Genomic DNA, 13564 nt, shown 5'->3' with positions numbered 1-13564 from the left:
GTAAGGCTGACTTAGCATAAGGGAGTTGCTAAGGCCGCACGAGTTGCATAGCGAAAGAAGTAAGCTCGTGACAGTTGGTATCAGAGCCAGGTTCGATCAAGAGGCTAGCTCGACACAATGGCAAAGAATGACAATCCTGTTGGTAGTGGTTCTGACGACACGCAAGAGAAGGGTCATGAAGAACTTGTCAACCCGACGGTTCCAAAGAAGGAACGAGTGAAGGACATGTTAGCTGCAATCGACTCACGCCTAGCTCAAGTGGAAGAGAGCGTGAGTGGCATGGGAGCCCAGGTGGAAGACTTGGAGGCGGAGGACGCCGCAATCCACACTGCGATCAAGGGCATGATGCTCAAGCTAGAGGAGTCCTTGCGGGGCGAGATAGACAAGGTTCGCGAGGAGTTCATGGGGGAACTCGCCCGGATGCGTGAAGTTCAAGAAAGGGAGCACAATAGCATGCTTGCACGCATAGAGGAGATGCAGGCAGATTCTGCACGCATGGAGGCAATGCAAGCAGATCTTGCCCTTTGCAAGCGCGCACTAGCCGCGGGGGCTAGTACCAGCAGCAACGTGGAAGCCAAGCGGATCGAGGTGCCAAAGCCAAAGAGCTTCGGAGGCATGCGCAACGCTCGAGAAGTAGACAACTTCTTATGGGGGCTAGATCAATACTTTGGGGCCGTAGGCATCATGGAGGAGGATGCCAAGATAAAGACCGCGACTCTTTATCTCACCGACACCGCCATGTTATGGTGGAGGAGAAGGCGAGGAGATGTCGAAAGAGGTATGTGCACCATCTCTACCTTTGATGACTTTGTTAAAGAGCTCAAGAAGCAATTTTATCCCGAGAATGCCGAGGATGAGGCAAGAGCTCGCTTGCGAAGGCTCAAGCACACTGGGCCAATTTGTGATTATGTTAGAGAATTCACTAACTTGGTGCTTGAGATTCCCGACCTATCCGACAAGGATGCTCTCTTCAATTTCATGGATGGTCTCCAATCATGGGCCAAGACGGAGCTTAGGCGACGTGGAGTGCAAGACCTTGCTACCGCCATAGCCGTGGCCGAAGGCTTAGTCGATTTCTCAAGTCCAAGAGAGACCACCAAGCCCAAAGAGAAGAAGAGCAACTATGCCAAAGGTGGGGGAGACAAAATCCAACGCAAGGAGGAGCCCCGCCGTGAGAGCTACTCGGCAAGGTTCAAGGATAAAGGCAAGTCAAGGGACATGCGGAGCTCGGACAAGCCAAACGACAACAAGTGCTTCCTATGCGATGGTCCGCATTGGGCTAGGCATTGCCCACAAAGGAGAGCACTAAGCGCGCTCTTAGGAAGTCATCAAGGCGAGAGTGAAGCCGAGGGTGGCAATGGAGGTGCACACTTGGGGTCTTTGCAGGTGCTTAATGCGATTCGCTCTACACCCAAGGTCCAAGCCAAAGGTTTACTCTTCACGGACATCACCATAGGTGGGAAGCCAACAACGGCAATGCTCGACACGGGGGCAACCCACAACTTCATTTCCATTGAGGAAGCACGCAGGCTAGGACTAAAGGCAAGCAATGGAGGGGGCTCCATCAAGGCGGTTAACTCACCTGCCCGCCCCATACAAGGAGTAGCTCGAGGAGTCAAGACAAGCATGGGAGCTTGGAGTGGGAACCTAGACTTCTCGATAGTACCGATGGATGACTACAAGGTAGTCTTGGGGTTAGAGTTCCATGATCAAGTCAAGGCATTCCCGGTGCCATTCACTAATAGCCTTTGCATCATGGACGGCGACAAGTCTTGTGTAGTACCGGCAACTAGAGGTACAAAACAAGGCGTAAAGGTGTTTTCGACGTTAGAATTCATGGAAGACTCATCAAGGGGAGCTTCACATCCGGCACCAACAACTTTTGTCACTTCTTTAAGGAAAGAAGTAGATGAAGTACTCGCCGATCGAGTCACCCGATGTCGAGGCATGCCGATGTACAAGGAATATCTTATTAAGTGGAGGGGCATGCCTGATACGGAAGCAAGCTGGGAGTCCGAGGATACACTATGGCAATTTAAGGACAAGATCCAGCGTTACAAGAAGGAAGGCGCGATGAGGGCATCGCGTGCTTAGGTGGGGGAGAGTGTCACACCCCGCCAACCTTCATAGAATTTTCCTTGGACAATATGGCTCAAGGAAGGTATTAGAGATCACTTGAGTATTTTGGAAGCATCTGGAAGACTTTAGAACCCTCCGGAATGTCATAGAAGGTTATAGAAGACTTCGGAAGATCGTAGAAGCTTCTAGAGAGTCATAGAAAACTCTGGAAAGTCTTAGAAGTCTCCAGAAGGTTTGAGAAATTTTTGGACATCTCTGGAACTCTCTAGAACCTTGGAGAGGCTCAAGGACCTAGACCACTCTGGAAGTCTCTAGAATACTCAAGGACTATCTTAGAGTTATGTAGAATTGTATAGAACTCTCTAGAGTCATCTACATTGTACATAGTCCTAGAAATCTCTAGAACTAGCCAAGTAGGATGAGGATGCCTATAAATAGCAAGGCACCCCTCTCATTTGTTCAATCAAGCAATCTAGCAAGCAAGCTACCAAGTAAACTTGTAAGTTCTCTTGTTCAATATAAGTTCTCTTTCGAAATATTCTCTTGCCTTTCAATTGTTCTAGCAGGGCGTTTGCGAGTAAGGCTGACTTAGCATAAGGGAGTTGCTAAGGCCGCACGAGTTGCATAGCGAAAGAAGTAAGCTCGTGACACTATGCTCTTACTAATTTGCAGCACTGTACGTACGTAACGTTGCTGATTTGAGGAGGTGCAAATTGAGCATTAACACCTTACCATAGATATATATACCGATATACAGTCCCTATTCAGAGTGAAGCTTAACTCTGAAATTACAGAGTGAAGTTCTAATTTTGGTACACTTGTCGGTCAAATTTTTTCACTATAAGTGATTCAATATTTAGGTATGTTATTCAAGATCATCTCTACAAAATTTCATCCAATTTGACAATGGTTTGAGCTTTCAAAATTAGGATTTACACGAACGGTTCACGTTGAACAGTTTTAATTCATTCATTGATTTAATCTAATTTCAATATCTTAACGATATCCGAATTAGATGAAATTTTGTATAGATGATCTTGAATATCATACCTAAATATTGAATCGCTTATGGTGAACAAATTTGACCGAAAAGTGTGCTAAAATTGGAACTTCACTCTGTAATTTCAGAGTGAAGCTTCACTTTGGATATGGACTGTACCGGATATATATATATATATATATATATATATATATATATATATATATATATATATATATATACACACAACAAAAGTTTCTATTTTGCAGAGGTTGCATGGCAGACCATTAGCGCTCACGTCCAGACAAGAGAGTGTAAATCGTTTTAGAAACACTAGAATGTAAAAATCGAATGTTTTGCAACCTCTTCTGATTTTGAATAAGATGAGTGAGCCCATCCAAGCAAGTATCAAATTCGATCGAGGACCGTACCCAAAACTGGTCGAACCCTAGCTAGCTAGGACCAGCACGTCTCAGGAGGCCACTTGGGCTCTTTCGGGCTTTAATTACTTGCACAATATTACATAGTTAATCTGAACTTCATCATATTGGCATTAATTGTAATTTTAGAGCAAGTTTATCCAAAAAGCTTTTATGTTAAAAGTATATATGACCAACTTTATCCAATTTGTCCATTAAAATTTGGCCTAGCTGCATTAGTCTCTCATTTGTATGTGGGATGTCGTGAGTTGTAAGTCGAAGTCACAAAAGAGTCGGTGTAGTATTTGAAATCTTTGTTCGATGAAAAAAAAATTAACTCCAAATAATTAGAAAAATGTAAATATATGATTCTAGCTATATGACATATACTGACGCTGTGACGCATATGAATATGAATAGGAATTGGAGAATTATCGATCAGTTAATGAACTTAAATAATTAACATTGACATTTTGTGATAAGTCACCTCTCTGATAAACATCATGTACAACCGGACTTCTTATGGTATGAACACGACTTGTGTTTCTAGGCCACTTATCTATATCAGATACTAGACCCTATATATACGCGCTGCGCATTTGTACTGAGAAATCAGTAGTCCAATTCTGAGAGTCCTAGCTAGCGGTATAGTATGGAAGACTTTATCTGTGTTGCTGTGTTGGTTTTGCTTCTTAATTAATTTGAGTGATGTGGTGTTTTTTTGGATCACGAGCTTTACTGTGAAGCGTAGCTGTTGAACTTGAGGGTCAAATGGCAGGAGCTGGAGCTGATCTGTTGCACTATGGCGAGTTCCTAGTTCGATTAGGAAACCTAAAGAACATGATTATTATCTCTGCAGTGTGTGTGTATTGTGAATGAGATCAAGTTATTATATATGCATTTATTTGATCAAGTCTTCTCTGTTTGATCAAAGACTTTAAATAATGTTCAGAGACAGGTTAGATAGGACCCTATTCGGCCCCAATCTCCTTCCACAAATTGCTAAGATCGAGATCAAACCACTGAGAGCATCAGAGCAACATCTGGAAAGGCAGCATGCCAGGATGCTTTCAAGGCTTCCTGATATGTATATAGGATTATAAGTTTAATCAATGATACAGCAACAAGCAAGAGAACATGATCATTTTTCTCTCAAATTAGATATTAGCAAGGCTTATGATAGGTTGGAATGGGATTTTGTGCGTAGCATTCATCTTAAGTTGGGTTTTGCTATAGATTGGGTGAAGCTGATTATGACAACCTTGACCACTGTGAGTTATTCCTTCTTGGTGAATGGTGAGGTATGTGGTTTAGTTAGACCGAAGCAAGGTATTCGCCAGGGGGACCCTTTATCTCTATACCTGTTCATTTTATGTGCAGAGGGGCTTTCCTCCCTTATTCAACACCTTATTACCAACCAACAGATCTAGGGTATGAAACTTGCACTTGAGGCTCCAATTTTACACCATATGTTATTTGCGGACGATTGCTTCATGTTTGGCACCGCGTCTGAGGAAGAATGTCAACAGTATCGAAATATTCTCTATGCTCATGAGATTGTCTCAGGGCAACGAGTGAATCTACAAAAGAGCAGCGTCGCCTTTAGTAGGCGTATGGCTATGGATCGTCAGTTACACTTGGCTAGTATTCTTGGGGTACAGAGGGTTGACAAGCATGACCGTTATTTGCGGCTACCTACACATGTAGGTAGGAAGAAAACAACATCATTCACCTATTTGAAAGAGAGGCTTACGAAGAAGTTGGTAAGTTGGCGTGCAAAGCTTCTTAATGGTGCAAGTAAAGAGATTCTAATTAAGGCCATTGCACAAATAGTTCCGAATTATGTTATAAACTGCTATTTACTGCCTGTTGGTTTATGTGATGATTTGCACCAATTACGTGCCGGCTTTTGGTGGGGTGATACTGATGAGAAAAGTAAAATACACTGAAGGTCTTGGGAGAGGTTATGTGTTCCGAAATATGAAGGAGGATTGGGTTTTAAAAATCTACATTGGTTCAATCAAGCTATGCTAGCTAAGCAGGGATGGCGATTATTACAGAATCCTAACTCTTTGATTGCCAAGCTTTATAGATCTCTATACTTCCCAGATGGGGACTTCTTCTCTGCTGAATTGGGGACCTATCCATCCTTTTCATGGCGTAGTATCCTTTCAGCCAGAGAGGCGTTGGCACAAGGCCTATGGTGGAACATTGGCTCGGGGTCTCAAGTTAATATATGGCAGCATAAGTGGATCCCAGAATCGTTTCCAAGGTGCCTCTCCTCCCCTCCAACTCAGGGAGCTCCCCAATTTGTCTCAGCATTAATCAATCATGTAACTCGCACTTGGGATGTTCACAAGCTTAGTGTTTTATTTTCACCAGTTGACATTGAGTTAATCTTATCTATTCCTTTGAGTAGCAGAGTGTTGGAAGACCGACCTATATGGCATTTTCACAAGAAAGGTACATTTACAACAAATAGTGCGTATTTTGTGGCCAGGGACATTGCTCTGGGTGTGGTTTTAGCACCTCCTCCTCCTATTAATCCCTACGTCAAGCTTTGGAAAGCATTATAGGGTGCAACCGTGCCAAGTAAAGTTGGTGTGCATGTGTGGAGGAGCTGTGCAGAGATCTTTCGACTAGAAAACGTCTGCAATGGAAAGGTTATGAAGGGGAGATGAGTTGCTTACTGTGCCACCATCAGTTAGAGGACGAAATGCATTTGTTCTTTCATTGTCAATATGCTCAAGAAACTTGGAATGCTGCGGCCATTACCTTTGATATTTCACAGCACTGCACTGCAACTCTGATGGGCTCAGGTATCAGCGGAGAAGAGGGCCCTAAAAGATGAAACGTCCCCGGAACTCGGACACTGGAACCCTAAAAGATGAAAATTAAAGTCGCTGGAACCGGTCAGGACGTCCTTCCTCGAAACCAGTTGGCCTTAGACCCGTGACCCTCCTCAAACTCAGAGTCTCGGACCCTGTATTAGTTCCGCCCCTATATATTTATAAGTTTGATCTATAGTTCTATACCACACCACCCCATCGATCTCTCCCATTTTCTATACACACCCATTCTATATCTAGCTAGATATGGCTTCATTCAACATTTCAACTCGAACCCGCAGATTCTGGTACAAGAGAACAATTCATATGTGAGGACACTGACACTAAACAGGCCTCGACACATGAATGCTCTCTCCCATGAAATGATTTCTCAGTTGTCTGAGCTGTTCCTCGCCTATGATCATGACACCAAACTCAAACTGGTCATGCTCAAAGGCAATGGAAAAGCTTTTTGTGCAGGCGGTGATGTGGCTGCTATTGCTCGTCATATCAGCAATGGCGATGAGGTCGGAGGAGGTGTGGTAGAGGGAGGAGGCCGGCGAGACGATAAGTTATGTTTCTCTACTAGTCTGCCTCGACGAGATGAAAACGAGTTGGAGTTTGCGCCTTAAGACTGAAACCCTCAATTGTAAATCAACGGTCATGATAACATATTTAAACGGTCAGGATTAAAGGTTTTTTAAATAGGAAACGGGACGAGACGAACCGAAATATAAATTATTCGTCACAAATTCCATCTCACTATTATAAAACGGGACGGGATCAGAAGTTCAGCTTTTTATGCCTATCCCTAATTAAAATTGAGCTGCAAGCCCGCTAAAGGGAAGCCATAAGTTGAGCTGAATTATGGCCCTCAATCAAATTATATATGTTGTAGAATTTTTTCTAAAACAAAAAAATATATATATGTTGTAGAATTCGTGACGCAAAATTAAAGGGCAGCAATGCCTTTCTGAGCTGAAGAAGATTATATATATATATATATATATATATACTGTTCAAGTCTCTAGGTGCTTGTTTTGAGTCAACAAGGAAGATATTGATGTTATAGTTTTATAACATTTTGAATCACTTTCAATTTTTTTTTCTTTCAAGTTAGGTCTTTTGATACGTCTGAGACACTAATCACTTCCTGCGATCCAAGAGAAATGGAGATCAAACAGTGCTTAGCTGTTTTAATTCCTCTACACGAATTTCTCATGTTGTGATTAGAGTTGTAGAGAATTCTCATAATTCTTGACTTCAAATTTCTTGAAAGAAAAGAAAATATCTCAGTGGCAGATCAGTAACAATCACAAAACAGGAGCCCCTATCTGTAAAACCATGTCACAGAAAAAAAAAATCATACAAAAACAAATTCGTCGTGTATGAGAGTTTATTTGCACAAAGAATAATATCATGGGCCTCGTGGCTGCACTTTTTGCCACACAGACCTGCAAATGGCCTCTCTGATATTGAATGCCAGCAAAGCCACCCAAAATTTCCAAAATCAATCTGAAACATACTTAAAGCTGAATAATTGCTGTTGGAATGGAGGTTGAAATGGAAAAAGCTTGAATCTTTTCTATACAGAGGGTCACCAAACAAATTGGAAAAGAAAGAAAACGTGAAGGGAATCATAACATTGGTAAGACACTTGATCTTTATGATGCTTCACAGTTTCAGTTTGTAGAAAGAACTCAAAGTAGTTTACTTGATGTTTCAGCTAAGACTTTTCAGGGGCTCTCTGTCTTGAGCTTATTTGGTGCTTGGAGGCTTTCCTTATCATGGTTACACTGTTTGGTGCCTGTTTCAATGGTAATGCTATATCTTTCAGGTTTAAATTTTATTCAAATTCTTGGGTATTAGTTAGTTTTTGCACATTGAGTGTAGATTTAGTGGGAATTGATGTAAGGATTTCTTTTATTTTTGGACATTGGATTCTGTGTGGTGATGTTAGGACTATTGAGGCCTTGAGGGTGATGAAAAAGTGTGATATTGATATGGCAAGAAGTTGTTGGTGCTATTTAGGCAAAGAAAGGGTTGGTGTTGAATTTCATAATTTTATTGGTATGAATGATATAAAAATGTAATCTTTTGTGCGTCTGTATCATTGTGTTTAGTTTCTGTAATGTAAATTGTAAAGCAATACTCACCTTTTGAGATTTTATATGTAAACTTCGTTTCTGATTTTGGTGATGTTTTCTTTTAGTTCAAGTAGTATTCTGCATTTGAATTTATAGGTTTGTCTAGATTGTATCTTTGAGTCTCTAAAATCAGTTCCAGTTCACTTTCTTTATTCCATATACGTGAGGAATGTGGTGTCTCATCTATAAAGGTGACTTATTGAAATCAGAAGTTATTATTGCATTCATGCCGACTTTGATACCTTTAGATTCAATTAGTTTACGAGTCATTGAATACAATTTCAAATATTTTCTTTGTCACTGATTCTTTGAATTTGACATGTATAGGCCATTCGCGATAGATTACTCGTATATTGAATGAAGTGCAATCAAATAGTTTAGAGTTGCAGATATATGATGGCAGAACTTAATCAAAAGGATAGTGATCTCAAAGAGGGGAAAGCACTGTTGAGATCAGCCACACGCACATTGCCTGGTAGTAATCAGTCAGAGAACTTTTCCGATAATTATAGTACTAATATGGAGGACAAGGATTTGAGTAAACGTGTTACCGCTTCATCTGGATATGAGCCGCTCTGTAGAAGTCCCCATTCCATAACTAGCGTTGCCCCTGCTGCTGTACAGTTAAAATTGAGACATCTTAGGAAACCACAATCAGCTGATTATAGTCAGGTAGGAAGTGATTTTAGAAGTAAGGATTCACAGGGTGATTTTGTGTCAGGAGATAGTGATCAGATGTTGCTGAGAGTTAGTCGTGAGCTCAGAGAAAGGCATTCTGGCATCCAGAGTGTGAAGCCTTCTTCAAGTAATTCCTTTGAGCAGGATCCTGATAAAATGTTGGCATATGTAAGGGCTAGGAACAGCAAGATCATCTCAAGCAATATGCTAAGTAATGCCAAAAAGCAGCTGAAAATCCAATCTACTAATAGCCATCTTCAAACTATTGTGGAGGAAACATCCAAGGGGAAGGGTATTAGTAAAATTCCAGTTATGGACCGGAAGGTATCTTGCGGTAAAAGGATGAAATCAGTTATCCAAAATGGTCAGCATTCTTCAGTTGTCCTGAATAGGTCTGGTCCAGAGTCTCTCAGCACTGGCATCTGCTTGAGGGAGTGGCTTGAACCTGGGTGTCACAGAGTAGATATAGCTGAAAGACTGCTCATGTTTAGGCAGATTGTGGAGTTGGTGGATTTTGCACACTGTCAAGGTGTTGCCTTGCAAGAGTTGCGGCCGTCATGCTTCATTTTATTGCCATCAAATGAGATTATTTATACAGGTGCATCAGCTATCAGACAATCAGATGGTATTTTGAACCGAGATTCGAGTAAGAAGAGACTATTAGATCAGGGGGTCTGTGCTGAACATAATTTAGGTGGAAAACAACGGAAACTGACTGACAGGATAATATGTGCTAAATACCAGCATCAGTACACCTCTAATAGTGGCTCTAAGAGTAAAGTACATGCTGAGAAGAAATTCTGCATAGGTCCAGAAGATTCCGGTTATGGTGAACTCCAGTTCCAAAATTTACCCAAACATTCAATTGCTCATTTGGAAGAGACATGGTATACCAGCCCAGAGGATCTTGGTGAGATAGGTTGTACACTTCCATCAAATATCTATGCCCTCGGCATTCTTCTTTTTGAGGTTAGGATAATTCGGAACTTGATTGTAGAAACTTCTCTTGCTTGATTTTAAGCTAACATAATTCAGAACTCGTTACCTCCAAATATTGAGAAAAGGTGAATCAAAACAATAAGCTGCATGGATGGTATCACGGCAATAGGGTAGAAAAATTCTTTTGCTATATCTTGAACTGCTGCTATGTTGCATTATAATCACTGAATAGCTGGGAAACCATATTCAAGGGTATTATGTTATATAATGTTTTTGTATATGTTATCCTTTTGACTTGTTTGGCCTGTTTATATCAGCTGTTGTGCTGTTGTGAATCGTGGGAGGTGCATTCTGCAGTTATGTTGGATTTGCACCATCGAATCCTACCACCAGATTTTCTTTCACGAAGTCCAATGGAAGCTGGCTTTTGCTTTTGGCTTCTCCATCCTGAACCTTTATCCCGTCCAACATCTAGGTCTCACTATCTCCATTATTCCCTCAGTTATTTCATGTACTGCTGTATACTATATACTATTTATAATATGAAAAATAAAGGTCATGATAATTTGGGAAAATGCATTCATAATTGAAACAATTAGAGTTCCTAGGCTCCTAGCCTACCTTCCTTTAATTAGATACCAATCAAATATGATTAACTTGCCATATTCCTTTTTCCTAAACTATTAATCTTAGATGGGCACATTTTGAAGTTTATGCTTTCTGGTGCAACAGAGAAATCTTGCAGTCGGAGCTCATAGGTGCACACCAAGGCAGAACGTATCGTTGTGATGATTTCTCAAACTTTGATGATGATCTTGAGGCAGAGTCAGGGTTGCGCAGTTTTCTTCTCTCAATAAAAGATGAGAAGTATGGGCATGCCTCTAAGTTAATCAAAGATATACGATGCTTAGAAGAAGACATAAGCAAGTTTACGACAGGGCACTTTCCAGGTGCATCCTCAGATTATTTCAGGGCAGACAATGAGCTTTCGTGTGAAAGAGAACAAGGATTCTGTCTGGAAGAGTCTGCACGTTCAGGTTTTGCTTCTAGATTATTCTCAGCTTCAGACATGAATGAGACCCAAATGATGAAAAGTATCAGTCAACTAGACAATGCCTACTTCTCCGCAAGGTCCCAAATGCTGGTAATGGAAACTGCTTCTGCAACAGAACCTAATAAGAATTTGTTAGACAAGCGAGATAACCATGTGCGAAATACTACTCAAGATCTAAGCATCAATAAGAAATCAGGTGATCCCCTTGGGGCCTTTTTTGATGGTCTCTCCAAGTTTGCTTGCCACAAAAAGTTTAAAGAATGTGGGACACTAAGGAATTCAGATCTTCTCAACTCTTCCAGTGCAATCTGCTCTTTAAGTTTCGACCGTGATGAGGACCATATTGCTACAGCCGGAGTATCGAAGAAAATCAAAATCTTTGATTTTAATGCCATAGTAGACAACTCTTTAGATATCCATTATCCTTCAGTTGAGATGTCAAACAATTCTAGGCTGAGCTCTGTTTGCTGGAACAACTACTTCAAGAGCTATCTGGCATCATCAGATTATGATGGAGTAGTACAGGTGTGTTGTCATAAATAAAAGATTTCTAGCCAATAGCATGTATAAAAGTACCTACATTAAGATATAAATGCATAAATGTGTGTCTGTATCAGTTATAAGTATGGTGATTTCATTTGAGGAAACATAGTCTTCGGTCAGTTATTTCCTTACTCATGATATCATCATATCTTGTCTGGAGTTCAGATATGGGATGCAAACACGGGTCAAGGAATTTGTCAGCATAAAGAGCACAAAAGGAGGGCTTGGTCTGTCGACTTTTCTCAAGCTGACCCAACAAAGTTTGCTAGTGGTAGTGATGACTTCTCTGTGAGATTGTGGCACGTTAAAGAGGTATGGCTCTAGTTGTGATTTACAGGGTGTTAAGTTATTGGGCCATATGATGCTTCAGGACTTATCTCCATAAAAGTACAAGATTTTGAGAAGTACTGATGAATCTATAATGTGCAGGAAAATTCAATAAACACGATATGGAACCCTGCTAATGTCTGTTTTGTTCAATTCTCCGCTTACTCTTCTCATCTCTTGATTCTTGGATGTGCTGATTACAAGATCTATGGCTATGATCTTCGTCATACAAAAATGCCTTGGTGTACTTTACCTGGTCATGCAAAAGCTGTTAGCTATGTCAGATTTGTTGATAAAGAAACTCTTGTTTCTGCCTCAACAGACAACACTCTGAAGCTTTGGGATCTTAACAAATCTAGTTCAAATGGGTCATCCAACGCCTGCAGCTTAACTTTTAGTGGTCATACTAACGAGAAGGTTGCCAATTTTGTTCTTTAATATGAGCTAAACAGCATTGGAATTGTTTTTCAGCATTTGATAGTCTAACTTTGTTTCCTGGTTGCTCAGAATTTTGTAGGTTTATCTGTTTTTGACGATTACATAGCATGCGGTTCAGAAACTAACGAGGTAAGCTTCTATTTTTGTTAGAGGGGTTTTGGCTTTCATTTCACCCTTCCCCACTTATATATTTTTCTTAACTCTTTCTTTTCATTTCAATAAAGCCTTTAGCTAAAGGAAAGGTTTAAAGTTTGTCTATTAAGTTTTACATTTGTTAATGTATTGTTTTCCCATAAACGGATGGTTTTGGTTTTTGAAACATTTAACTGTGCCATGTTGAAGCAGAATGAACATGAGTGGTAATGTAGGTTTTTCTTTCAAATTTTAAAAGCATAGTCCAATCTCATATTCAAATCCTATAAAGTTTCCTTTATAGTGGAATATAAACCCATACGTGATCACAAAACAATACAGTCATTGACTAACTCTGTATCTTTGTGGATGTTTTTCTTCCTTTTTCAGGTTTATAATTATCACAAAAGTGTACCGATTCCAATCACTTCTCACAAGTTTGATTTCGATCATATCCCTACAAGTGAGTTTGGTGATAGTGGACCATATGTCTCAAGTGTCTGTTGGCGAAGAAAGTCCAGCACACTCGTTGCTGCCAACTCAAGTGGAACAATGAAATTGCTGCATATAGTTTGAGTAAAAGCTTGCCTTCTCTAGATCATTAAATGAATCTGTTGTACGTCTGCCAACGATTTGTGTATCATATCCTCATGGATTGCAAATATGCATAGGAAGCATTGTCTATCCTATCCTCATGAAATTATCTTGTTGAAGACTACATTGTGAAGAAAGTTAAACAGAGAGGGGATGCACAGAGAAATCAATTTACCTTATTGTGGCAGTTACTCCTGAAGCTGATAGCTGAAGTAAGTTCTAGACTTGGTTCTATATTGTTGGGATTTTACTTTCTTTTTTGAAAATATACTAGAGTAGAGCTGAATGGTAGTGAAAGTCAGATGGATTGTAGATCAGTGCATATCCACTAATAGATTCCTGTGATTTGTTTCCTGAGCTTTGTCTGGATAATGCATAAAAATCCCATACAAGCATTATTTTGTTGA

At 40.5% G+C, this 13564-nt stretch overlaps 1 protein-coding gene across 1 annotated transcript; it reads left to right on the top strand.

The window, feature by feature from the left end:
- Positions 1-7824: 7824 nt before the first annotated feature.
- On the top strand, positions 7825-13564 carry LOC126802734 (protein SUPPRESSOR OF PHYA-105 1). Its single transcript, XM_050530417.1, has 9 exons — positions 7825-7953; positions 8032-8123; positions 8780-10099; positions 10387-10544; positions 10802-11648; positions 11832-11978; positions 12096-12410; positions 12501-12560; positions 12954-13564. The coding sequence occupies exons 3-9, from the start codon at positions 8846-8848 to the stop codon at positions 13137-13139; spliced, it is 2967 nt and encodes a 988-aa protein (XP_050386374.1). The 5' UTR covers positions 7825-7953; positions 8032-8123; positions 8780-8845; the 3' UTR covers positions 13140-13564.

This window comes from Argentina anserina, chromosome 7, assembly GCF_933775445.1.
Source record: "Argentina anserina chromosome 7, drPotAnse1.1, whole genome shotgun sequence".
Lineage (NCBI taxonomy): Eukaryota > Viridiplantae > Streptophyta > Magnoliopsida > Rosales > Rosaceae > Argentina > Argentina anserina.
This window is presented reverse-complemented; position numbering and strand designations above follow the sequence as displayed.

Excerpts from the sequence above, each read along its gene's own strand:
- LOC126802734 (XM_050530417.1), top strand. The coding sequence starts at position 8,846 with ATGATGGCAGAACTTAATCAAAAGGATAGTGATCTCAAAGAGGGGAAA. Across the intron at positions 10,545-10,801 it reads TTATCCCGTCCAACATCTAG|AGAAATCTTGCAGTCGGAGC; the intron begins GTCTCACTATCT and ends CTGGTGCAACAG. Across the intron at positions 12,411-12,500 it reads GTGGTCATACTAACGAGAAG|AATTTTGTAGGTTTATCTGT; the intron begins GTTGCCAATTTT and ends CTGGTTGCTCAG.